At 51.8% G+C, this 25,584-nt stretch overlaps 1 protein-coding gene across 1 annotated transcript in view; it reads left to right on the top strand.

The window, feature by feature from the left end:
- Window positions 1-25,584, top strand: part of LARP4 (La ribonucleoprotein 4) — a 615,863-nt gene that overhangs the window by 142,142 nt on the left and 448,137 nt on the right. Inside the window, exon 5 of the mRNA XM_069653450.1 lies at window positions 20,706-20,842. Within this exon, the coding sequence (XP_069509551.1) occupies window positions 20,706-20,842 (137 nt within the window). The remainder of the gene's footprint in view (window positions 1-20,705; window positions 20,843-25,584) is intronic.

Raw genomic sequence — 25,584 nt, 5'->3', positions numbered from 1 at the left:
GAGGTTCGCCAGCAGGGTACCCCAGCCGAGGAGCATGGGCGATGCTTTATTGTTCCCCTGGGACGGCCTATTTCTTTATGCGTTCTCTCCGCTGCCGTTGCTGCTCCGGCTCATCAACCAGCTCAAGAGGTCCCGGTGCAGGATGATCCTCGTCGCACCGGCGTGGTCGAGACCGATCTGGTTCCCAGACCTTCTGGACTTGTCAGCGTCCCCACCAGTCAAGCTACCGACGGACGCAGACCTTCTCTCCAGAGAAGGAGGCACCATTCTTCACCACAACCTGGAGTCGCTGAACTTGTAGGCCTGGCTCCTGCAGCACTAGAGTTTGGAGGGTACGACATCCCGGCTACTGCAGAGAGGTTCTTGCAAAGGCCAGGGCGTCCTCAACTCTCAAGTGCTACGGACATAAATGGAAGAGGTTCTCTGTCTGGTGCCGTGCACAGAAGATTAACCTTCTGCGGATTACGGCCCCTCAGGTACTGCCGTACCTACTGTCGCTGGCCAAAGCTGGACTGGCTCACGCCTCCATCAAAATACATCTGGCTGCAATCTCCCGATATACCAGGACTACGGGACAGGCGTCCTTGTGGTCTCATCACCTGGTGAAAGAATTCATGAAGGGACTATTTCGATCATTCCCGCTGGTGAAAGCTCCTGCCCCAGCGTGGGAGCTTAATGGGGTGCTGACCAGGCTCATGGGGGTCCCATTCGAGCCTATGCATTCTGCGCCTTTGAAGTTCCTGTCATGGAAGACGGCTTTCCTCGTGGCCATCACCTCCGCACGACGAGTGGGAGAGATCCAGGCCCTATCTTGCAAGCCTCCATACTTGACTTTTCATGACACGAGGGTGGTGCTGAGGACACACCCCTCCTTTAAGCCCAAGGTGCCGTCGGACTTCCACCTCAACGAGCCCTTGGTGTTGCCGGTTTTCTTCCCGTTGCCTTCGTCGCCGGCCGAGAGTTCTTTGCACTCGCTGGATGTAGCTAGAGCGCTGAAGTTCTACGTGGACCGCACAAAGGGTTTTCGGAAGACGTCAGCTGTTTGTGAACTTTGGGACTGTGAATCAAGGGAAGGCTCTCTCGAAGACTTCCATTTCCAGATGGCTCTCCGGCTGCATCATGCACTGTCACCGGTTGGCAAACCGACTGCTGCCCGGCCGTCCGAGAGCCCATTCGACCAGAGCGATCGCTGCTACCACGGCATTCCTGTCTGGTGTGCCCCTGTTGGACATCTGCAGGGCTGCGACGTGGAGGTCGACGCACACCTTCACAAGATTCTACTGCGTTGTTCGGGAGTCCAGGATCGGCCAAGCAGTGCTGCGCAACCTGTTCGCCTAAGGTGAGCCTGGTGAGGAGGTAAGAGTTGCTTAATGTTGAGTTGTTGTATTGCTTAATGTTGAGTTGTTGTATTGCTTAATGTTGAGCCTGTTGCCACCTCCCGTGGTTGTGCATGTGTGTACTGCTATGTATTCTTATTCGTGAGCATGTGAGTCCATGCCAGACCCCATGCTGGAGAAGGAACAAGTTACTTACCTGTAACTGTTGTTCTCCAGCATGGGTCTGGCATGGATTCACATGCGAACCCTCCCGCCTAACCCTCTGCGGCTCTTCACTTGGTCATACTGGCACTTAACGTGCTACCAAATCTGATGATGGCTGCCAGAGGCGGGGCTTGGGGAGAGGGCAGTCTTTGGCTGGGGGCAGTATGACCCAGAGACTAGTGATTGGTCACTACTAAGAAAGACCGATCAGAAACAAAACTGATACTGATTTTTTTCTATACCGAGGATTCCCGGCCTGACGACGGGGAATATTCATGAGCATGTGAATCCATGCCAGACCCATGCTGGAGAATAGTTACAGGTAAGTAACTTGTTCCTTATTCTACAGGAAGATGGGAGCTTTATGCAAGTACACTGAATCTTAGCTAGATGGGCACAACAAAGAAGCACGTATACCTATATTTATATACAAGCTATATATTCATTATATTTATACCAGAATCACTTTAAATACTTCAGACGTTTACGATAGAACACTTAGGAATACTAGATAATGCACTTCAAAGTGCACTTTCGCTTTTGTGTTTGTTCGTGGTTACATTTGTAGCAATGTTAGAAAGGGAAAAGACAATGTTATCGTATTATCAGTTCTCCAGCATGGGGTCTGGCATGGATTCACATGCTCATGAATATTCCCCGTCGTCAGGCTGGGAATCCTCGGTAAAGAAAAAACCAGTATCAGTTTCGTTTCTGATCTGTCTTTCGTAGCAATAACCAATCACTGGTCTCTGCGTCATACTGACCACAGCCAATGACTGCCCTCTACCTAAGCACCGCCTCTGGCAGCCATCTTCAGATTTTTACCGCACGTTCATGTGTTGGGATCCGATTAGTGGAACATTAGCTTAGTTCAAGGTTCTAGAGACTGGTTCTTCGCCTGGCAAGTCCAAAAACACAACCCTAGCTAGAGGCAGTTCGTAGAGGGCTTGATGTCTTGGCAAACGGGGAGTTATGAAGAGTGCCTGCTAATTTTTTCCAGTGTTATTATTGAAGCTGCAAGTTAGCAACAAACAAAGGAGACCTAAAAACAGACTAAAAGGGGACATAAGCAGCGTCTTGGGTTTAAGATAAGAAGATAAGAAGGGGGTTACCCTGGACAACTCTGTGCACTCCAACGCTCTGGAGCGACTCTTTGGAATCCGGTAAGCAATTCCCCCCAGTAGCTTTTGGGCTGAAGAAAGTTTGTGTTGGCTTCTCCGCAATGTGGCAGCTCTGAACCTGACCTCCCAGGTTTCCTTTGTCTGACAAAAAGGCAGGACATTGGACGGTGTTTCTTAGCAGCAGTCTCACGGGAGGACCTGTAGCACGTCTTTCCGCAACTACTTGTTTCACTCTGTTTTGGCACCTTTTCGGTAGCACCAACAAAGGACACTGATCGCCCATTCAATCTTCGCTTTCTGCAGTCCCACAATCTGATGAGGGGCTATGGGTGAATTGGATCTCTGGAGTGTCCTTACAGTTTCAGCAAAGATTTGGACGGATTGCACTCAACATGGTTAGCTGGCCCTGCTACTTGGATTCTGCAGCTCTGGAAGCTCCTAGGAAGTTAGTTTTGGGACTGGTTGTTCCAACCAGCCAAAGGGAACGCGTCCTCTTTGGAGCTCCTGCCGCATAGAAAACTGGATCGGGACAGCAGTGGTTGCTTCAGACTTGCAAAGGTCTGGCCATCTTCTTCAGTTAAGTCGGTTTACTGTGTTTGACTTGCGTTCCACTCCGGAAGCCTCACCTTTGTCATGCAGTTCCAGCTCACTCCTCTGCAATCTCTCAGCATTTTACAGAAATGGGCGTTTGGCTGTCCAATTAGGTCCAGCTCCCACAGGGGTCTGGCTGTCCCTCAGTCAGGCATTCTGGCAGACAAAGGGCAGGGGGTGGACCACTGATCTCTCCCCCAAAGCCGCCCACCCCCTACCCCCACTCACCTGCCCAGACACTCTGGAGCCTAGGCAGGGATACCTACTGGTTCCTGCCAAAAGCAAAACGCACACAGACATCCCCCGTCAAGAATGGTAGAACAAGGGCTAAGAAAGAACAACCACGATAGTAATGGCAAGAAAAGTAGCGAGGCCCCATGTTGGTAATTGGCTGCCCCTATTGTGCACCCAATTATATAGTTTTGGGAGACACACCAAGTATCATTAAGAACTGTAGTTACTGAAGGATATAAAAAAGAATCATCTTAAAGGAGGACCCAAAGGGTCCCCAGCAACACTTCCCATAAGGAGCTGTGTGCTGCAGTAGAAAAATGGATGCCTTTAAGAGGTATGGAGCAGACAGACTCCATAATACAGGTAGAAGACAAGGAATAGAGTTCCAAAAGACAGAGCCCTCAAGAATGAATAAGTGCAGAAAAGCTCCACTCGTTCAGGCTTGAAAGAGGTCTAGAAGTCCAGCAAAAATTGCTGGGGTGGGTTCACTAGGAGAGGATGAAGCACCAAAAGGATACATATTGCTTAGTGCCATTCTTAAACGTATAACCAGGTTCTCCAGCATGGGGTCGGGCATGGATTCACATTCTCAGGAATATTCCCTGTCAGGGTGGGAATCTAATCCTCAGTAAAAGTTTCAATTTTACTGTCTTTCTCCTATAAACCAATCACTGCGCTCTGGGTCATACTGCCTCCAGCCAGTGACTGCCCTCTCACTAAGCTCCTCCTCTGGTTGCCATCTTCAGATTTTATCGCACGTTCAAGTGTTGGGAGTCCTTGTTTTACTCTGAAAGCTTTTCTACGTTTTCACACTTTTTCGATAGTTTGAATTTTTGTATAATGTAGCCTTTGTGCTCTTTGATTCCTTTGACCGGCAAGCAGGGATCTGTTTGTCAGCGTCTTTCATCACCCCTCAAGGGCAAGAAATGTTGAGAGATTCCTCGAAGATTCCAGAAGGCCATCAGGTCTACACCACATGCCGGACCATGTTGGAGGAGGGAGGCTCCCTCTTCAAGCTCTGCTCCAGCTCCGGATTGGGGAGTGTTTGTGGAGGACAAACCCTCCCAGTGCCTCTACTGTCTGATCTGGACCACGGGGAAGTGGATTGGGAGGTCGTCTTTAGGCCCTCCAAGTGCACAGTCTGGGATCGTCACAGTAGGTTGGCAGCATGGCTCAGTGCCAAGGCCTCTACCCCATGTGGCAAGCAGGGGCATGCCTCACTCAGGATCAGCCTGTCTGAAGAGAGGGCTTTTGTTCATTGAGGGTGCTCCATCTGTGGGGGCCCAAGACAAGGCCAAGCACCACGGTCTGTTTCTGTCGGGGTTCCTGTACAAGCGGCTGCTGCGACGGGCCGGGCACGTTATCTTCCTATGTCTCCAGTAATTGCTCCAGCTCCTCCTCAGAGGAAATCGGCTAACCCGGGGAATCTGCAGTAGAATACTAAGACGCAGGGAAAGGTGTCCGTCCTGCCCCTGAAGGCCTGGCTGGTCCAGACTGTCATCCTCGATTGAGCTGGTGGCGACTGCCCTCTCAAAGGTGGAAGGGGCTGACCCGGTCCTGGGGACCCCGGCGGGCCCCAGAGTGGCCCTACCCCACAGGCGGGAGGCCTTTGCCAAGTCGGTGGTGAAAACGGCAGAGAAGGGGATGCCATCCCTAAGCCTGAGACCGACCACTTGGGATGCAAAAAAGAAAAAAGGGGGGTGGTGAGCGGAGGCCTCAACCATGGTACAGGGCACAGATATTTCTTGCTCAGATGAGGTTCTTGGTGTCCATTCAGAGTCCCGGGAAGACTTTGGGAACGGCTACAGTGGGAACACAGGGGATGGTAGAAACACTGACGGGGGACATGTCGCTGGACCTCCTCAACTCTCCACCCCCTGATGTCAGGGGGGTCGGGGGGAGGGGTTCCAGAAGAGGATGCTGACGGCACCTGTGGCACCTGGCCCACCAGCGAAGAGTAGGTGGCACCCAATGTTGCCTAATCAACTGCCACACATGCCCTCCACCCCTAGGGATACGTGGTTGGACACGACAACTACAGACATGGACAAAAACGTTTGTCTGCCTTAAAGGGCTTCTCCCCCAGGCAAAGTGGCGTAATTCCACGCCATGGTAGCCCGAGTGACCATGAAGGAAGTTTGCTTTTACCAACGACTTGAGGCCAAAAGGAAGATCATTTTGGCAGTACTTCTGCTGGACAAAGTTTGGGATGAGGGCCTGGCACTGATGAGAAAACCAGCCTCAGGTCCCAGCGACGAGGGATCGGCTTGAGAAGTACTGTCTTACGGAGTACGCACCCAAGTACCTATGGTCGCAGCCCTTCCCTAGACTCGGTGGTCTCGGAGGCAGCGAGTAACAAGTCTTCTAATGCCTCATCTTCAGCCACCATTCCCCCGGACCGCGAGGGGAGGAAGTTGGACGCCACGGGTAGGAAAGTGATGTAATTGGCGACAACAGTTAAGGCAGCAAATGCACTTGCAATACTGGCCAGATGCGACAGGGAGCTGTGGTGGCCCTGCGGCTGGAATTTCTACCTGACAAGCGGGTTGAGGCGCTTGAGATCCTCCAGGAAGGCAAGGTGGCATTGGACCATGCCCTCACTGTGGCCCTGGACATCGCAGACACAGGGTTCTGACAGATGGCGGAACGGTGTCTGCCTCTGTCGCCGTGGCTGGTTGAAGGCCACCAACTTCTCCAGCATGGGGTCTGGCATGGATTCACATGCTCATGAATATTCCCCGTCGGGCTGGAAATCCTCGGTAAAGAAAAAATCAGTTTTATTTTCTGAACTGTCTTTCTCTTAATAACCAATCACTGGTCTCTGGGTCATACTGCCCCCAGCCAATGACTGCCTTCTACCTAAGCCCCTCCTCTGGCAGCCATCTTCTGATTTTTACCGCACGTTCAAGTGTTGGGAGTCTTCGTGCTATAGCTCTCGAGCTTTTACTGTTTTGCGAATTCTTTATTTTTTTGTTTTTTTTTTCCAAAGAGTTTAATCTAATTTTTTCAGTCAATCGAGCCTCCAGCTCCACCGTTACCACTTCCGATCAACGGGGACCCGTTTCGGAATGGTCTACGCCCCTCAAGGGCGAAGTTTTTGTCGATCTTTGAGGCCTACCCTGCGTGGACATGGCCCAGGACAAAGGAAACACGAGCTGCCCTGGATGCGGATTGCAGAATGCTGTCAAGGAGGATGAGCATTCCAGATGCCTCTAATGCCTGCACGAAGACATAACGCAAGTGGAGGACTGGGCGTTTTGCAAGAACATCTCGGAACGGACTATGAAGGATCGGCGTATCCGCCTCACCAACTGGCTGGAAGGGAAGAGCCCAGCGGTAGGTGAGAAGTCTGAGCGATCGAAGACCTTTTAGGGTGCTACGGGGGCTCAACAAAAGGCAAAGCACTGCAAGTCCGCGGGCACCGGGAGTGCCGATCGGTCGCGCTCCTCGGTTGCCAGGCAGGGTGCACTTTTACCGACGCAATCAACTACGAGCCAACGCTCTGGCTCGGGGAAGAGGAAATCTGAGAACCCGGGTAAGCTTCGGGAGAAGAGCAAAACTGTCACTGTACCGTAACCCCCAGGATGCACACCAAAAGGGTTCATCCGAACTCACAGCTAATTGTATATACTAGGGTCTAAGTGTAATGTCAAAGTACCCCCTTCATTCAACTTCATCAAAACATTTATACACAAGGTTCCTTTGATCACAAAGGTATGTAAAGAAAAATATCTTATTTAATCAACCTAGAACAAATTGTTAATTTGCATTTCAATAAATTAACACAAATTCAGTACCTTTTTCTTCAGTTGTACTTCAAAATTCTGTTTACAACTAACACATAAACCTGTTAATGTCATGTCGTACTTCTGTGATTATAATAAATTCAAATACAAAATCAAAGTCTCATTGATCATACTCTGAATTTCAACGTATCCACTTTGTAACATGAATCTTCAGTCCCACATGATGAAATTCCATCCATAGATACCAGGAATTATCATATGCGAGAAATGAAGGTCAAATTGCTTCCTTCTATACAAGTTTACAAACAGGCTTCCATATAAGCTGTTACAAAGCTGACGCGTTACGGATTGGATCCATCTTCAGGGCCAAATAAGCCTGATTGTTCCAAATATGATTTCACCAATGCGGGTAACCTATGAAGGCACAGACAATCGCACGTCTGGATACTTAATTACATGTAAATCACTGCCACCATGTACCAACCTTCATATTTAGGAAGAAAGAACAATATCTCACAAGAGGATCCTAATCAAAAGACAGCCAGAATGTCATGTGACACTAGGTTCACTAGGTGACCCTGAAGTCCTCCATCTCTTATTCTAACTACATGTAGATTACTGTCAAGGCAATTTCCAAGATAAACTCCTAACACCACTCAGTGGACCAGATGTACAGTGTTCAATTAAAAGTGAATAGAATCCCAAATGAGACCCGCAAGCACCAACGTGTTATATCACATTGTATACTCGCCCCAACCGGGGATTATGAACCACAAAACTCAATGAAGAGGCTGGGTGGATTCCAGAACATCAAACTCCTCCAGAGAATTCCAAAAGGCCTCGGCTTTGTGCCGTACACCTACAGTTTTTCAAAATAGCCTACAAATGACAAACTGATAGTAAACCCTGGGCACAGACAAAACCAATATTACGTTGGTCAGCGATTATATCCTCCCAAATGTCAGTAAAACTCTGCTCTCAGGCATCTCCTTGAATTTTAAAGCGCTTACCTGTAATGCAACTGATTCCTGTGCAACTCATTTCCATGAACTAGAAGCAAACCGCCCCGGAACTGTCCTTCCGTACTGCTACACCCTGCCAGTGAATACGTGCGCATGCGCATCCTGGTAGATATCGGGAGAAGTCCCGGTCGATCCGAACAGAGACTGCCGAGGGGGTGCGAGGCGGTGACCCCCCCCCCCCCCCCACCCCCAAAGGTGAAGGCCTCAAGCATGTCCAAAGTCGTGAAGGCCCTGATTCACCCAGCTAAGGCCTCTATCGAGGGAGTCGTGGCTGCCCTGGCGAAGCCTGTGGAGGCTATCCCCGTGGAGGTGACCTCGGGGCCCAGAGTTTCCCTGCCACCGCGGAGGGAATCCACTTTTCAACCCATCGATAAGACCCCCGTGAACACCCCAGTGGAAAAGGGGGGGGGGGACAGTGGCCATCACGGACACAGATGCAGCCTCTGAGGAGGAGCTGGCTGGAGTCGGTAGAGGCGGACGAAGAAAGCAACGGTGGTGCTGACGAACCCGTGGAGGTGGAGGATTCCACTCCCCAACCATCACAGCCGGTACCTGGGCCACAGGACAGCTCGTTAGCGATCTTGATGGCGATCCAGGCCTTGTGTACGGATATGAGGACAAGGTTACGCTTACCCCCAACGGACGATCCAGCGGAGCCTTGGCCGTCGGGAAGCCCTCCAAGCAAGCAGAGGAGAATTCACCCCTCCCCGCCTTACGGCCTTCGCAGCCCTCGTCTCCTTCCCCTGATCTGAGGGATGACACAGGAACAGACAGCCACGACAGGGACGGATGACTACGCTGGTGACGACAGGATGGGCCTTCCAGCACCACCCCCTCGGGCCTCCCCGCCCGAAGAACTTGGCTCCTTCCAGGGCATCCGAGTTCTTGCAGCTCTTCCCCGAGGAACCGACGAAGGAAAGTGGTCTCTATCAACGGTGTGAGGCCAAGAGGAAGACTGTTCTCTCGGTGCCATTACTTGACGACATCTGGGACGAGGGGCTGTCGCTCCTGAAGAACCCGTCCACGACTCCTGCCAAGAGAGACCGGTACAAGAAGTACCGGGTCCCGGATTCCGCCCCCATGTGCCTTAGGGCGCTGCCGACCCCGGATTCGGTTGTCTCTGCGGTGGCCGAGAAGAAAGCGGCAGGGGTGGCGGCTTCAATTACAACCTCCCTGCCGGACGGCGAGGGGAAGAAGCTGGACACCATGGGACGGCGGGTCATCTTATCGGCGGAGACCACTATTAAAACGGGCAAAGCCCTTGCGATTGTGCCCCGCTACGACAGTGAGCAGTGGTTTAAGATCGCTCCCCTGCTGGACTTCCTCCCGGACGACAAGAGGGCTGAGGCCCTGCAGATCCTACAGGAAGGCGAGGTGGCGTCGGACCATGCCATAACAGTAGCCACGGACATTGTTGACACCGATTTTCGCCAGATGGGAAGCAGTGTTTGCCTTCGCTGGCGTGGTTGGCTCAAGGGAACCCGATTTCCGCCAAGACCTGCAGACCAGAGTTCTGGACATGCCTTTTTTGACGGGAGCAACCTGTTTGGCAAGACAGTGGACGAATCCCTGCAGGCCATCAAGGCCGACACGGAGACAGCTCGGACCTTGGGGGTGTTGCAGCAATGACGGCCGCCCCTTCGGAACTCCAGAGGCAAGCAAGGTGCCTCCAAAGGATTCAGCGGCGGCTCCTCGTTGCCGGAGGCCTACAGAGGACGCGGCAAGTCAGGAGAATCTTGTTGCCAAGGCCGCTGCCAAGCAGGACTGAACAGGCCGTAGCGACGCTGCCCCTGCCTGAGCACCCCAGTGGGAGGGCGGCTGGCCAAGTTCGTCCGCGTGTGGTAGTCCAGCTCCACTGACCGATGGGTGCTGGATGCCGTGGCCTGCGGGCACACTCGAGTTTCTAAAGAAGTGCCCCCGCATTCCACTCGTGTCCAGGAAGGAAAACCACGCCACTCAACTGCTCCTGGAAGTAAAAACGATGCTGAAGAAAGGAGCCATCGAGCTCGTCCCAAAGAGGCTCCTGGGCTCCGGAGTGTACTCGCGATACTTCCTCGTAAGAAAGACCGGCAGCTGGCGACCCATCGTGGACCTTTGTCGTTTAAACAAGTACATGAAGTTCCGGATGGTCACCCTCCAGCACGTGCTGGCACAGCTGAAGGAATCTGACTTCCTATCGTCGTTGGACTTGGAGGATGCCTACTTTCACATCCCCATTCTAAAATGACATTGAAAGTTCCTCAGATTCGTAGTCCAAGGGCGACACTACCAGTTCAAGCCCCTTCCCTTAAGATTGAAGTCGGCGCCCAGGGTATTCACCAAGTGCCTAGCACCAGTGGCGGCACAGCTGCGCCTGCAGGGGATCCACGTCTACCCATACCTGTATGACTGTCTCATCCGAGCAAAGACAAGTGAACTCTCCGTCGGGCACACGGCGAAGACCGTCCAACTGCTCACGGATCTCGGATTTTCGATCAACTTTGCCAAATCCCACTTGGTACCATTGCAAGTCGCCCTGTTCCTAGGAGCCAGGCTTGACAGTTGCGCGATTGGCCTCCGTCGGAGGAAAGGACGAAGGCAATCCTGGGCAATGTACAACAGCTGTCGACCATGGACATGGCCAGGGTGAGGTCCATCAAGTCCCTTCTCGGCATGATGTCCTCGTGCATCTACCTCGTGCGCCTGTGCAGGCTGCGTATGTATCCACTGCAAGAGATCCTCGACGCCCGTTGGATGCAGGTGGCGGGCAGCTTCAAAGACAGGATCCTGCTTGAGACCTTCTGCCAAGCAATTCGGTGGTGGGGCACCTACGCAAATCTGGCGGTGGGTATGGACTTCCAGACCCTGGCACATCAGACTGATGACAGACGCCTCCCTGGAGGGATGGGGAGCGCACAGCGGAGATTTCCACGCAAGAGGCCTTTGGTCCCTGGAGGAGAGGTCACTACACATCAATGTCCTGGAGCTCCTAGCCATGTTCTGGGCCCTCGGGTCATTCCTCCCATCCCTCAAGGGCAAGGTGGTAAGGATTTTCACCGACAACACCACCATGATGTCCTACATCCGACAGCAGGGAGGCACCAGATCCCCGGCCCTATCCAAGGAAGTCAAGTATGTGTGGCACTGGGCCGTCACCCAAGGGATGGTTCTGGTACCCTTCCATCTGGCAGGAATAAAGAACACCATCGCCGACTCACTCAGCAGGGAGCAGTGCTCGTGCCACGAGTGGGAACTGTCAGCATCCAGTGGATCTGCTATTCTAACTATAGGTCGATCTGGGGATTGCCCCATTTGCGAGGTTCGCCAGCTGGTTTCCCCAGCCGGGGAGCATAGGCAATGCCTTATCATTCCCTTGGGACGGACTGTTACTGTATATGCATTCCCACCGTTGCCATTGCGACTAATCAACTCAGACGGTCCCGGTGCAGGATGATCCTCGCACCGGCATGGCCGAGACAGTCCTGGTTTCCGGACCTTCTGGACATGCCGGCGTCCCCTCCACCCCCGTCAAACTGCCGACAGATGCGGATCTCCTCGCCAGAGGAGGCGGCGCCATCCTCCAAGACGACCCGGCTCCTGCAGCACTAGAGTTTGGAGGGTACGATATCCCGGTGGACTGCAAGGAGGTGCCAGGGCGTCCTCAACTCCTAAGTGCTATGGACACAAATGGAAGAGGTTTTCTGTCTGGTGATTGGCACAGAAGATTAACCCTCTGCGGATTACGACCCCTCAAGTGCTGCCGTACTTGCTATTGCTGGCCAAGGCGCGGCTGGCCCATGCCTCCAAGGTCCATCTGGCGGCTATCTCCTGCTACACCAGAACTCCGGGGCGCTCATAGCTGTGGTCCCATCGCCTGGTGAAGGAGTTCATGAAAGGGCTGTTCCGCTCGTTCCCGCCGATGAAGGCTCCGGCCCTGGCGTGGGAGCGCAACGTGGTGCTGACCAGGCTCATGGGGGCGCCATTTGAGCCTCTGCATTCGGCACCGTTGAAGTGCCAGTCGTGGAAGACAGCATTTTGTGTGGCCATCACCTCCGCACGACAAGTGGGAGATCCAGGCCCTCTCCTAGAAACCTCCATACCTGACTTTCCACAAGACGAGTGTGGTGCTCAGGATGCACCCCTCCTTCATGCCCAAGGTGCCGTCGGACTTCATCTCAACGAGCCCTTGGTGTTACCTGTTTTCTTCCCGTTGCCGGCTGAGAGGACTTTGCACTCGCTGGATGTAGTTAAAGCGCTGAAGTTCTGAGTGGACCGCACGAAGAGTTTTCGGAAGACATCACAGCTGTTTGTGAACTTTGGACCTGTGAACCAAGGGAAGGCTCTCTCGAAGGCTTCCATTTCCAGATGGCTCTCCGGCTGCATCATGCACTGTCACCGGTTGGCAAACCGACCGTTGCCCGGCCGTCCGAGAGCCCATTCGACCAGAGCGATCGCTGCTACCACGGCATTCCTATCTGGTGTGCCCCTGCTGGACATTTTGCAGGGCAGCTACGTGGAGGTCGACACACACCTTGACGAGATTCTACTTCATCAACCAGGATTCCTGGGAGGAGTCCAGAGTCGGCCAGGCAGTGCTGTGCAACCTGTTCGCCTGGTGAAGGGGTAAGAGTTGCTTAATGTTGAGCCTTGCCACCTCCCGTGGTGTACTGCTATGTATTCTTGTATTCAAGAAATGTTACTTACCTGTAACTGTTGATCTCCAGCATGGGTCTGGCATGGATTCCCATGCAAACCCTCCCTCCTACCCCTCTGCGGCTCTTCTCTTGGGCCTACTCCCACTTTACTTGGTACCAAATCTGAAGATCCCTGCCAGAGGAGGGGCTTAGGTAGAGGGCAGTCATTGGCTGGGTGCAGTATGACCCAGAGACCAGTGATTGGTTATTAGGAGAAAGACAGTTCAGAAACTAAACTGAAACTGATTTTTTCTTTACCGAGGATTCCCAGCATGATGACTGGGAATATTCATGAGCATGTGAATCCATGCCAGACCCGTGCTGGAGAACAGTTACAGGTAAGTAACGTGTTCCTTCCATCAAGAGGTCCAGACGAGGGTGCTGGACATGCCCTTTGGGGAAAAAGCGATAAAGCTGGTTTTTAAAGGCATACTTCTTGGTAAAGAGACCCATTCCAGACCTACGGCGCCTCAAATACCTTAAGTCACAAAAATTCAGGATGGTCACGTTGCAGCACGTGCTCGGCCAACTGGAGGAAGGAGACTTCTTGTCACTTGATCTGGAGAACGCCTACCTCCACGTCCCCATTCTCGAAGCATCACAAGTGTCCTGCACTTTGTAGTACAGGGAAGGCACTAACAATTAAAGGCCCCCCCCCTTGGACTGAAGTCGGCGCCCAGGGTGTTCACGAAGTGCCTGGCACCAGTGGAGGCCCATCTTCGTCTAGAAGGGATTCACGTGTACCCATACCTCCGACTGGCTCTTCCACGCCAAGTCCATGGAAGTAGCTGTTGAACACATGAAGAGAACAATCCAGCTGCTGATGTATCTGGGGTTCTCCGTCAAGGATCCAAAATCCTTCTTAATACCCTTGCAGAACGCGCTATTCCTGTGGGCCGAGCTCAACACGGCCCCCTCGGAAGGGAGGATAGTGGCCATGCTGGCCAAGGTGCAACGGCTGTTGGCATTGAAGACTGCCACGGTGCTGGCCATCAAGTTGCTGCGCGGCATGTCATGTATTTACCTGATCCGACTCTGCAGAGGTTACAAATGCGACCCCTTCAAGAATTCCTGGATGCTCTGTGGATCCAGGTATCCAGAAGCTTTGCAGACAAGATTGTTCTCGACAGATGAGTTCTGTCGTGCAATAAGGTGGTGGGTCGTGCGCTCCAACATCACCAGGGGCACATATTTCCAGAGGCCCCCATATCAGGAGACTGTCAACATGGATGCTTCCCTGGAGGGCGGGGGAGCCCACACCGGACTTCTCCACACCAGAGGCCTTTGATGTGGAGATCCCTCTCCTCCAGTAGCCAATTTCCTGGAGCTGTGGGCAGTGTTGCAGGCTCGAGGAGTTTGTTCTGTACCCTAAGGACAAGGTGGTGAGGGTCTTCACGGACTATCTCCCCACAATGTTACCAGATCCCCCACGCTCTCCAGCAAGCTACAGGACTTGTGGCAGTGGGCCGTCGCCCAATAGATGTTCCTCAGTCCTTTTCACCTGGCAGGAGTCGAGCACCATTGTCGACTCCCTCAGCAGGGATCTGCGTTCTTGCCATGAGTGGGGAACTTCGACACAATCAAGTTGACAGCCTCTTCCTCAAATGGGGCAGACCCCAGATCGATCGGTTTGTGACGGCAGCAAATTCCAAATGCCAGAGATTCGCCAGCAGGTTCCACCAGCCGTGGAGCATGGGTAATGAGTTTTCTGATGCTTGTTAATCTTCTTAGAATCACATGCTGTGCATATAGTCTGACATCCAGTGGTCACTGTGGAGTATTGCAGCTTGTCTTTGGAGAATCAAAAGGGGATGTCGACATGGGCGTGCCTGTAATACTATCCCTAACGTGTAGGGTACCCAAAATCCCTCACCCGTCGATGTCCCTCAGATTTTTTTTTCCGTCCAGCATACTGGTCGCCTTATGCGGAGCTCGTCCAGAGAAATTGCTATTTTCTTTGACCTTTGGTCACATATATAAAAGTTATAGATATTACCCTACCGTCCCTTCATCGACTGCTGTTTCCAGGTCGCCGAAGACGGTTACATGGTTCTTCGACTGACAGTGTTCCGGTCGGTGCTGCCGGCCTACACAGTAGGGAGTGGGGTCGGGGTGGACATTCCCCTTTCTGAGAATGCCTTGACTCTTTGTTCCCTGGGTCTTTGTCACTTTCTATTCCTTCAGCTATTGAAAGGATTCATATTTAGGTTTTTTTCCTTCCTGTAAGGCCAAATTCCCTTGGAAAGATAAACACTGTAAATGCAATCAGTGTTTGCCCCTTAATCACGACGAGACGTTTGTGCGGCTTGCAAGCTCCTGCGCCCGAAAACTTTGAAGGAGTGCTGTTAAGCTGTGGGCGGCCTATGGAATGTCGCAAACTGAGTCTAGCTCTCCCGCTGCTACAACTGCTGATTGTGACGAGGGGCTGAGTAACAAACAAGCCTCTGATTCAGAGGCGATTGACCGCTCAGCGGAGCACTCTCGCTCTGCATAATCTGTCCCCAGCCCCGCTAGGCAAAAATCTGGTCCTGCTATGGGGAATGTACACCCTGGTGCCAAAGACTCACATGTTTTACACACTAAAAACACAACCCCAGGGACCTTCTACGGAACAGTCAACTATCCATAGCGCCAACGGGCACATTGATAACTTCGGGCCTGCCCGCCGACCCTCAAGATCGGCAACCCTCCCTCCAGAAGCATCTTGCGACTGGGCCATCTAAATCGCAGGGCACTGCCCCCAATATTTAGGTATCAGTCGAGACGCATCAAAAGAAAGCGTCCTCGGCCCAGGTTCAACCGAAGTTGTCGCTCAACCAAAAGCCTGAACTTCAGAACTTTCCGATTCTGAAGTGATTACTGAAAGCATTGCCACGATCATTTCGGCGGATTCTGAGAAGCATCGGTCCAAGGATTCACTGAAACCCAAGGACCAGCACCGGGATTTGTCGAAATCCAGCGATAGACCGAAGGATTTACCAGAACCTACGGAAAGGGCCACAAACAAACAGACACCGGTCACCCGTCGGAACCCCTTAAGAGACTTTTCGGAAGCTCCTGAAGGGATTTCTTCGACGCTAAAGAAGTAATCTCAGCGGTTGCAAACAGAAGGTCCACTAGAAGAGCCCTTTCCACCCTAGACTATTCTGGTTCATCTGTTTGGACCAGAGAAAAATTTGAAGGATGCATGGACAGGCTAGAGAGGCTTGTGGAACTCTTTGAGAAGTCGACACCCAAGAGATCTAGGGAGGAAAATCCCCCCTCTCCCTGTGGCTAAGCTGCAGAGGGTCTTTGACCCTATTCAAGATGAAGAGGAATATATCTGACATCACTGAAAGGGAAGCTCAAGATGAAGATACCTTTGCCTCTGAGGAGGTTCATTTTGACCCCACTGAGGGTTTGGGAGTTAACCCAGACCCCATTGATCCTCACCCTTGGCAGTCACCTACTCCAACACCGGAACCTGATGCCCAGGAGGCTGTTTTGTGGAGGACATTTTAAAAGAAAAAACACCCGCCAGCCAAGCTATTCCTCTACTAAATTCAATCAAGAAGCGACTGGCCCTTTCTTTATTAACACCTGCACTTACTAGAGCAGTGAATCCGAGGGTAGAAAACTTGTTTGACCCTCCCCCTGCAACCCCTTACACATCGGGCATCTTTACTCCAGATTCACTGGTTGTGACAACTACCAGGAAAATAGTAGGGGTTCCCCTATCTACCGGGGAGGTACCCCCTGACTAGGAGTTTAAGACTTTTACGCTCTGGGGAAAAGGATCACTGCAGCGGCGGCTTACTCCACTCACATCGCAAACAATTCAACTTTGTTGGCCAGCTATGCTGATGCACAATGGGCCAAGCTAGAGGAGGGCCTTCAAGAAGTCCCTGAACTACTGCAAGCCTGTCTGCTCTGTGGCAGGCAAGTTAACCAAATTATGTTAATTTATGATGCATAAGAAACGGCTCCAAGATCTTTGGCTCAGGGTACCCTCCTGAAAAGGCACGCATTCCTAAAAAAACTGTTTCAAGCCTGAAACACAAGCTTCACTTATAAATAAACCAGTGGAAGAAATTAATTCCTTTGGAAAGGCAGTGGAGGAAGCCCTTGAAACTGCAAAGGAGGAGCATGACACCCTTAAGACTCTGGATCAGATCACCCAGAGACCTTCACAAAGAAGGGGGAGCGGGAATAGACTGTCCTTTCATGGCCAATGTTTCCCGTAAAATCAATACGGCTCGGGAAATAACTGGTCCTCTTCCCAAGGAACCAGTAGCTACACCACCCCATATCCCACAAGGGGGCAACAACGTAGTAAAGGAAGGGGCTGGAAGTCTACCCCTCGATGCTTCCCACCCCCCCCCCCGGGCAGAAATGACCTACAGTTCCGGGTCCCCTCCCGTGCATCCCCGGTTGGGGGCTGGCTAACATTTCTTCAAGCAAGGGAGGGATTAACTACAGAGCAGTGGGTGCTAAGGACCCTTGCCCCGGGTACTGTACAGAACTCTGCCGGACCGCCCAGTTCAGACTGCCACTAGCAAGACGCCTGATGCCAGAACATCTGTGCATCTTACTACAAAAGGTCGAAACCCTGCAGGAAAAGGGCGCCATGGAGGTCATACCTCTTCTACAGGTAAACAAGGATATTTATTCAGTGTACGTCCTTGTACCCAAAAAAATCTCACCATGCGCCCTGTACAAGATTTGCATCCAGCGAACAAATTTATTAAGCCCAAAGGTTTCGTATGGTCACACAGCAAGAGGTAATTCCCTTGCTCACACAGGGATTACATAGCAACATTGGACATGAAAGTTGCATATTTTCATATTTCAATGTTGCCGGCACACAGAAAATACCTCAGATTCATGATACAAGACGAGCACGATCAGTTCAAAGTACTACGCTTCGGCATAGCCTGTGCACCAAGGGTATTTACAAAGGTAGTGACAGCAGCACACCTGCGCAGGCATTCCATTCCAGTTTCGCCTTACCTCGACAACTGGCTCATAACAGGGGACTCCTACAAAACATGTCTGTCAAATACCCAAATAACTATCGCTCTTTTAGTCAGTTTGGGGTTTTCCATCAACGAGAAGAAATCCAGCCTAGTCCCCAGTCAGGTCAAGCAATTCCTAGGGGGTCTAATTCGAACAAAGGACTGCCTCTTCTTCCCCTCCAACGAGAGGGTCCAAAACATGCTGTTTCAAATCTCAATATGTAGCCAGTCCAGAGGTGACGGTACGCAAAGCTATTTGTCTGAGATTGATGGTGTCATGCATTTATTTGGTTCCTCGCACACGCTTGCGTCCAATGCAGGAGTGGCTTAACAGCCAGTGGTCAGGCCAGCGGACAATGGGACGATCTAGTGGTTGTTTTGCCAGCCCTCGTTCTCTCGCTATGGTGGTGGCCGAGGGAGAACATCTTGAAGGGGAAATCCTTCACCACCCCGCAGTGGAGGCCACTCTAAATACATATCTCACAGGGTGGGGCGCTCACCTGCTTCAACAGACGGCGCACAGAGGAGTTTGGCCGTCAGACATAGCATCCAACCACATAAACTTGTTGGAACAGTTAGCGGTATTGAAAGCACTGAAAGCTTTTCAGACACAACTGCAGGGAAAGACGGTCCTGATCCTCAGACAGCATCACGGCCACGTACTGTCTGTACAAGCAAGGGGACACGCACTCTCCAGGGCTGTCCAAACTGTCCCAGAACATTTGGAAGTGGGCTCTCAAGCACATGTTCCTGTTGTCACAACATGTTCCAGGGAACTCAATCTTCTGGCAGACTTACTCGGCAGATATTTCCCACGACCCATGTAGTACGAATGGCGATTACACGAAGACATACACTCCCACCATTTTAGCAGAGTGGGGTTTCCCAGAGATCGACTTGTTCTCAACTCTGGAGAACACTGAATGCCAAGACTACACCTCCAGGTACCCACAGAACTGCTCCAAGGGGAACTGGCTCTGGATAGCATGGTCATGGAAATGTGTTTACACTTTTCCCCCGACTCAACAAGATGGTGCGTCTTGTGCACTAAGAACCAGTCACAATGATAGGTGGCCCCGTGTGGGCCTGCCAACCCTTGTTCACTCATCTGATGGAGCTGTCCCCATCTCCTCCAATGACTGCCTTCCCATACAACATGTCGCAAGACAAAGGGGAGACACTTCACCCATGCCCGCAAAACGCTGAACTTCGCATCCTGGCTCCTGAGGTCATAGAGTTCGGGCACTTGCAACTCCCTTAGATTTACGGACGTACTCGGAGGCAAGGAAACCTAACACACGATATTGCTATTCGAGTAAGTGTAATTGTTTTGCCATCTGGTGCAACTCTAAAAGCATCAACCCCATTGACTGCTCTCCTACACATCGTTTTGTATCCGACTCATTTACTTGATTCATGCCTAGTCTTTAACTCTCTAAAAGTTCACTTGGCTGCTCTTTCAGCCTACACTACATCGCAACAAAAGGTCTCGTGGTGGGAGATACCAGTTATTAAGGCTTTCATGGAGGGGGAGTAAAGAGAATTCACCCTCCCATTTCTAACCCAGCTCCCGGATGGGACCTTAACGTTTACTTGACTTATGGGGTCTCCTTTCTAGGCCATGCATAAAGCAAACCTCAAAGATCTCACCTACAATACTTCCTTTTTAATTGCCATTACTTCCATTAGGAGAGTCCGTGAACTACAAGCGCTCTGTTCTTGACCTCTTTGTTACAGTTCAGAGATGGTGGTTCTGTGCACTCACCCTAGCTTTGCGCCTAAATTTCAAAGTTCCTTGTGGACCAATCCATAGAACTGCCAAAGTTATTTCAAAACCCCTCAAACATGGGAGAAAGAAGCCTGCACACACTGGATGTACGCAGAGCAGTCCTGTTTTACATGGAAAAAACTCGACCACTAAGAAGAACAAATCAGTTTTTCGTTTCAGTGGCAGCAGGTAGAGAGGGAGACCCTGTCTCCAAATCTACTTTTCTCTAGGTGGATTGTCAAATGCATCACACTCTGTTTCCCTCTTTCTAAGAGAACTGCCCTTCAAGCCTAGAGCGCATTCTACTCGAGGCACTGGGGATTCCATAGCATTCATTGCAAATGTTCCTCTGGGGTCCATTTGCAAAGTGGCAACCTGTAGTTCTGTACACAGCCTTACAAAACACGATTGCCTAGAAACGCAATCTAGGTCTGATTCTCAGGTGGGACAAGCAGTACTAAGACATCTTTTCACTACTGTTCCCTCACATTCCACCTCCAACTCCGGGTACCACTCTGGGTATTAAGCGCGTTATAAATATGCAACTAACACATAATTCATGTAACAGTGCCTCAATGCACCCTGGCGTGTGAGCATATAAAAAAATGCAAATAAGTATTGTTGGTTTTTTATAGTTATGATGTAGTACTTACCTTGGCAAAGATTTCCTTGCCTATGTGTATATAAAATAAAAACTTAATTTTACAAAATTTAAGTCATCAGTCTTTCTCTGGACAATATGTATACTAAAATGTCTGTGTACCCATCTACAGCCCTCTCTCCCTCCTAAGAGAAGAGCATGGCTGGTTTGTCAGTTTCCTGTCTCCCAAGCCCGCTTCTTAGGAGAACCCTTTAAACCCAGTTATGGTTTGTTTTGCCCTACAAATGGGGCTGATCTGGATTTTCTTAACACTGGGAAATAGAAAGCAACATGAGAATATTGTGCTTGTTATTTAAATGCAAAGGTCCAGAATCTGTAAATAGTAAAACCTGTTTGTAAAATATTCACTTGTAGGGAAAACCTATCAAAGGATCTATACTTGATGTCCCAGATGGATGGTGATCAATTTGTTCCAATTTGGACTATTGCCAGCATGGAAGGAGTGAAGAAGCTGACCACAGATATGGATCTCATTCTTGATGTATTGCGATGTATGTATGCTCCTTTCTGAAACATCAGTGTTTGTGTGCAAATTTTGCTTATGTTTGGAGTCATGATGTCTGGCATACATATTTATTAAATTGTGTAGTATATTTGGTTAATATCAAAGCATCCAAAAGGCTGTTGAAATGTATTGCTATTTAACGTTCTGAAGTGTTCACTTTACATAGAAGTTCATATGTTGAATGTGGACTACAATTCAGCTCATTTGAAAAGTGTAGAACAAAGTAGAAATCCATACAACTATGTGCTTGAATAGCATTCACTGTTTAAATGTGTCCGGTTCTGTTCAACTAAAGGTTACTAATGAAGCAAATTTAACAGCAGAGCATTCGTGTAAATAAGTTTCGGGAGCGTGTGGATCTGGTTAAATCACATGCTCTGCGCAATTTGAAACTGAGGCCGACGGGGCGGGTTTATTAATACTATCCCTTGTGCGAAGTGTACTGTTCCCATGGTTCTTCATGCATCGAGGTCCCTCCGATTGTTTTTTTTCTGCCATCGAAGTCTGTCGCAATGCAGAGTTCTCTTCCAGGTTGATGCCTTTGACTAAAGTTGTAGACTTTCTTCTTCAGCATGGGGTCTGGCATGGATTCACATGCTCCTGAATATTCCCCATGGTCCGGCTGGGAATCTTCGGTAAAGAAATAATGACTGTTTCATTTCTGAACTGTCTTTCTCCTAATAACCTCTGGCAGCCATCTTCAGATTGTTGCCACACGTTCAAGTGTTGGGAGTCTGTGTTTAGCTCTCAAGCTTTTACTGCATTTTTTCCGCTTTTTGGAACAGTTTTACTCTATTTTACGGTCAATCGAGCATTGTGCACAATCGATCAACCTTCGAATGAACAGGAACCAGTTTTTTGGATTCTTCAGCACCCCTCAAGGGCGAATTTCATTGCGTTTATTCATGGATGCTTCCAGAAGATTCTTCAGGTCTACACCTTGTGGACCCTGTCGGAGGAGGGAAAAGGATTCAACACCCCTGTTCAAGATTTGCTCTGACTTTTGATGGTGCCCTCCTGTAGGCGTCCAACAAAATACTAAACACTGCGCGTCCACTACCACCGGGAGTGCCGTTGCGACGGGCTCCTCTGTGGCCAGGGCACGTTTGACGTCTCCAGCTTCGGTCACCAGTCAATGCTCAGGGTCTTCGGCCAAGAGGAAGTCAGACCATCCGGGCAAACGCGATGAGAAGCCAAAAACCGACCTGCCGGAAAAGGCCAAAGGGGATCGGGGCGCAGGGGGTGGTGGCATCTCTTGTGAAGGCTGCCGAGACAGCTCTGCATGGCACAACCCCGAAGGCGAGGGTATCCCTTTCTCCCAGGAGGGAGGCTGCATTCTGGCCCATAGAGAAGACCCCAGAGAAGATGCCAGTCATCTCTGAGACCTTCCCCTCTGGAGGTGAAGGGGGAGGTGCAGTGGGCCCTCCAGAGTGCAGATGTCTCCTCTGAGGAGGAGCTTGTCTGCCTGCAAACCATCCAGGAGGAGCTCTACGATGAGCACGCCGATGAAGGTGAGGTTACTGTCGAGTAAGAGCAGCAAGGCAACAAGGGCCTGGGCTCCCAGCTGGTTACCCAGCTGCCTATTCCACCTCCGGTGCTACCCCCCTGCATCAGCAGCTTCCTAGAGGCTTCTCGGTGGACCTTTTCTCAAGCATGGTGTCTGGCATGGATTCACATGCTCATCATGAATCCCTGTCAGGCTAGGAATCCTCGGTAAAGAAAAAATCAGTATCGGTTTCGTTTCTGATCTGTCTTTCTTAGTAGTAACCAATCGCTGATCTCTGGGTCATACTGCCCCCAGCCAATGACTGCCCTCTCCCTAAGCCCCGCTTCTGGCAGCCATCCTCAGATTTTTACCGCACGCTCAAGTGTTGGGAGTCCTCGTGCTTTAGCTCTCGAGTTGTTGCGTTTTCGTGCTTTTTCAGGAGAATTTTTCGGTTTAATCGAGCCTCAAGCTCCACCGTTTCTACTTCCGATAACGGGGGCCCATTTCGGAATTCTTCTACGCCCCTCAAGGGTGAAGTTTTCGTCGAGTTCATGCTTCTTGGAGGATTCCGGAAGATCTGCGGCCTACCTCAATGTACATGGTCCAGGACAAGGGAAGCTCGACGCCCGGATCCAAGCTGTTCAGGTGCTGCCTGGATGCGGATTACAAAATGTTTTCAAGGACGAGCATTCGCGATGTCTCTACTGCCTTCATGAGGACAAGACGCACGTGGAGAAGGACTGCATTCTGCAAGAACCTTTCGGAATGGACCAAACAAGAGTCGCTCTCGCCTGTAGAAGGGCACAGCAGGTGAGGAGAAGAAAAAGTCTGAGCGGGCTTCTAAGTCCTGTGAGGGCGCCCCGGCGACGGGGGCCCAACAGAAGGCCAAGCACTGCGAATCCGCGGGCACCGGGAGCGCCAAAAGTTTGGGCTTTTCGGCTGCCAGGCAGGGCACGACTTCCCCGGCACGTTCAACCACGAGCCGGCGCTCTGGTTCGGGGAAGAGGAAGTCCGAGAACCTGGGTAAGCTGCTGGAGCGGCCCCTGTCTCGCTCGAAGGGGGAGCGAGGCGCTGACAACCACCCCCAAAGGCCCAGGACGCACCTAAGGTGGTGAGGGTTTTGATCCAGTGGGCAAAGGCCTCTATCGAAGTGGTCGCTGCGACCCTGGCGAAGCCGGCTGAAACTACGCCAGTGAAAATGGTCTCTGGGCCTAGAGTATCCCTGCCACCGCGGAGGGAATCCTCTTTCCAGCCCATCATTAAGACCCCCGTGAAGTCCTCGGCGGAAAAAGAGGGGGGGGGGGGAGGTGGCGGTGGCCATTACAGACTATCAATCAGCCTCTGAGGAGGAGCTGGTGGAAACCGAGAAGGGCCTCAATGAGAGGTTCGAGAAGGTTCAATCCCAGGGGACGGTCCCCGCTGACGTGATCTAAGATAGCGACGATGGTGACGAAGAGGGGGCCAGTGGAGCGGCCTTCCCGTCCGTCGCAGCCATTACCCAAGCCCCAGGATAGCTCGGCGGCCATTTTGTTGGCCATCCAATCCTTATGTACCGAGATAAGGACGAGATTACCACAGACCCCGACAGAGGATCCAGAACCAGGCCCGTCGGGGAAACCCTCCGAACAAGCGGAGGAGAGTCCACCCCTCTCCGCCCTTCCTGCCCGCAAGGCCTGTGGACCCCTCATCCCCCTCGCCGGACCCTAGAGAGGATACGGCGACGGATACAGTGACTGGGACCGACGGCGGCGATTGACACAGCAGACATCCCGTCATCACTCCTCCTCGGGCTTCTCCAGCCGACGAAATTGGCTCCTTTCACGCCATGATAACCAGGGCATCTGAGCTCTTCCAGCTCTGCCCTGAAGAACAAAAAAAGGAAGGGTTTCTTTACCAGCGACGAGAGGCCAAGAGGAAGATGGTCCTCGCGGTGCCTTTGCTCGACATCTGGGACGAGGGGCTTGCTGTCCTCAAGAACCCTTCCACGACACCCGCCAAGAGGGACAGGTACGAGAAGAAGTACTGAGTCCCCGATGCCGCCCCCTTGTGTCTCAGGGCCCAGCCCACGCCGGACTCTGTCGTCTCGGCAGCGGCTAAGAAGAAAGCAGCGGGTGCGGCGGTTTCAACTTCCACTGCCCTTCCGGACAGCGAGGGCAAGGAGCTGGACTCCATGGGACGACGAATCATCTCGGCAACGACGATTAAGGCGGCCAATGCTTTAGCGATCGTGGTCCACTACGACAGGGAGCTCTGGTTCAAAATAGCTCCCCTGCTAGACTTCCTACATGACAAAAGGGCAGAGGCCCTACAAATTCTGCAGGAAGGCGAGGTGGTGTCGGATGACGCCATAACGGTGGCAACGAACATTGCCAATACCGGATTTTGCCAACTGGGCAACTTTGCCTCAGACGAGGATGGCTCAAGGCGACACTTTCGCCAGGACGTCCAGACCAGAGTGTTGGATATGCCGTTCGGCAACAACCTTTTTGGTAAGGCGCTGGACGAGTCTCTCCAGGCCATCAAGACCGACTCAGACGGCCCGGGCCCTAGGGGTATTTCAACAACGACGGCCCTTTCGGAGCTCCGGAGGCAGACAGGGTGCCTCCAAAGGATCCAGCGGTGGCTTCTTCCCAGGAGGCCTACAGAGGTTGCGGCAAGCAAGGGGATCCCGCTGTCGTTGCCAAGGAGGCCAAGACGGCAAGGCAGACTCCAAGCAAGACTGACGCTTCTGTGTCGTCGGGCCCCCACCGAAGCACCCCGGTGGGAGGCCGGCTGACTAAGTTCATCAGCGTGTGGGAGTCCATCTCCACCGACCGTTGGGTGCTGGGCAGCCTGGCCAACGGGCACTCGCTGGAATTCCAAAAGAAGTGCCCTCGCATTCCTCCCGTGGCCAGGAAGGAGAATCACGTCCCTCGTCAGAAAGAAGACAGGTGGTTGGCGCTCCATCCTGGACCTGCATCGGTTAAATACATCAAGGTGCAGAAATTCAGGATGGTCACCCTCCAGCACGTGCTGGGACAGCTGGAGGAGGGCGACTTCTATCGTCGTCGGACCTGGAGGATGCTTACTTCCACATCCCCATTCTAAAAGGGCACAGGAAGTTTCTCAGGTTCGTGGTTCAGGGATGCCACTACCAATTCAGAGCCCTACCTTTTGGATTAAAGTCGGCACCCAGGGTATTCACCAAGTGCCTGGCACCAGTGGCGGTGCGGCTGCGCCTGCAGGGATCCACATCTACCCCT

This window comes from Ambystoma mexicanum, chromosome 3q (genome assembly GCF_040938575.1).
Source record: "Ambystoma mexicanum isolate Mex_15411 chromosome 3q, UKY_AmexF1_1, whole genome shotgun sequence".
Taxonomy (NCBI): Eukaryota; Metazoa; Chordata; class Amphibia; order Caudata; family Ambystomatidae; genus Ambystoma; species Ambystoma mexicanum.
This window is presented reverse-complemented; position numbering and strand designations above follow the sequence as displayed.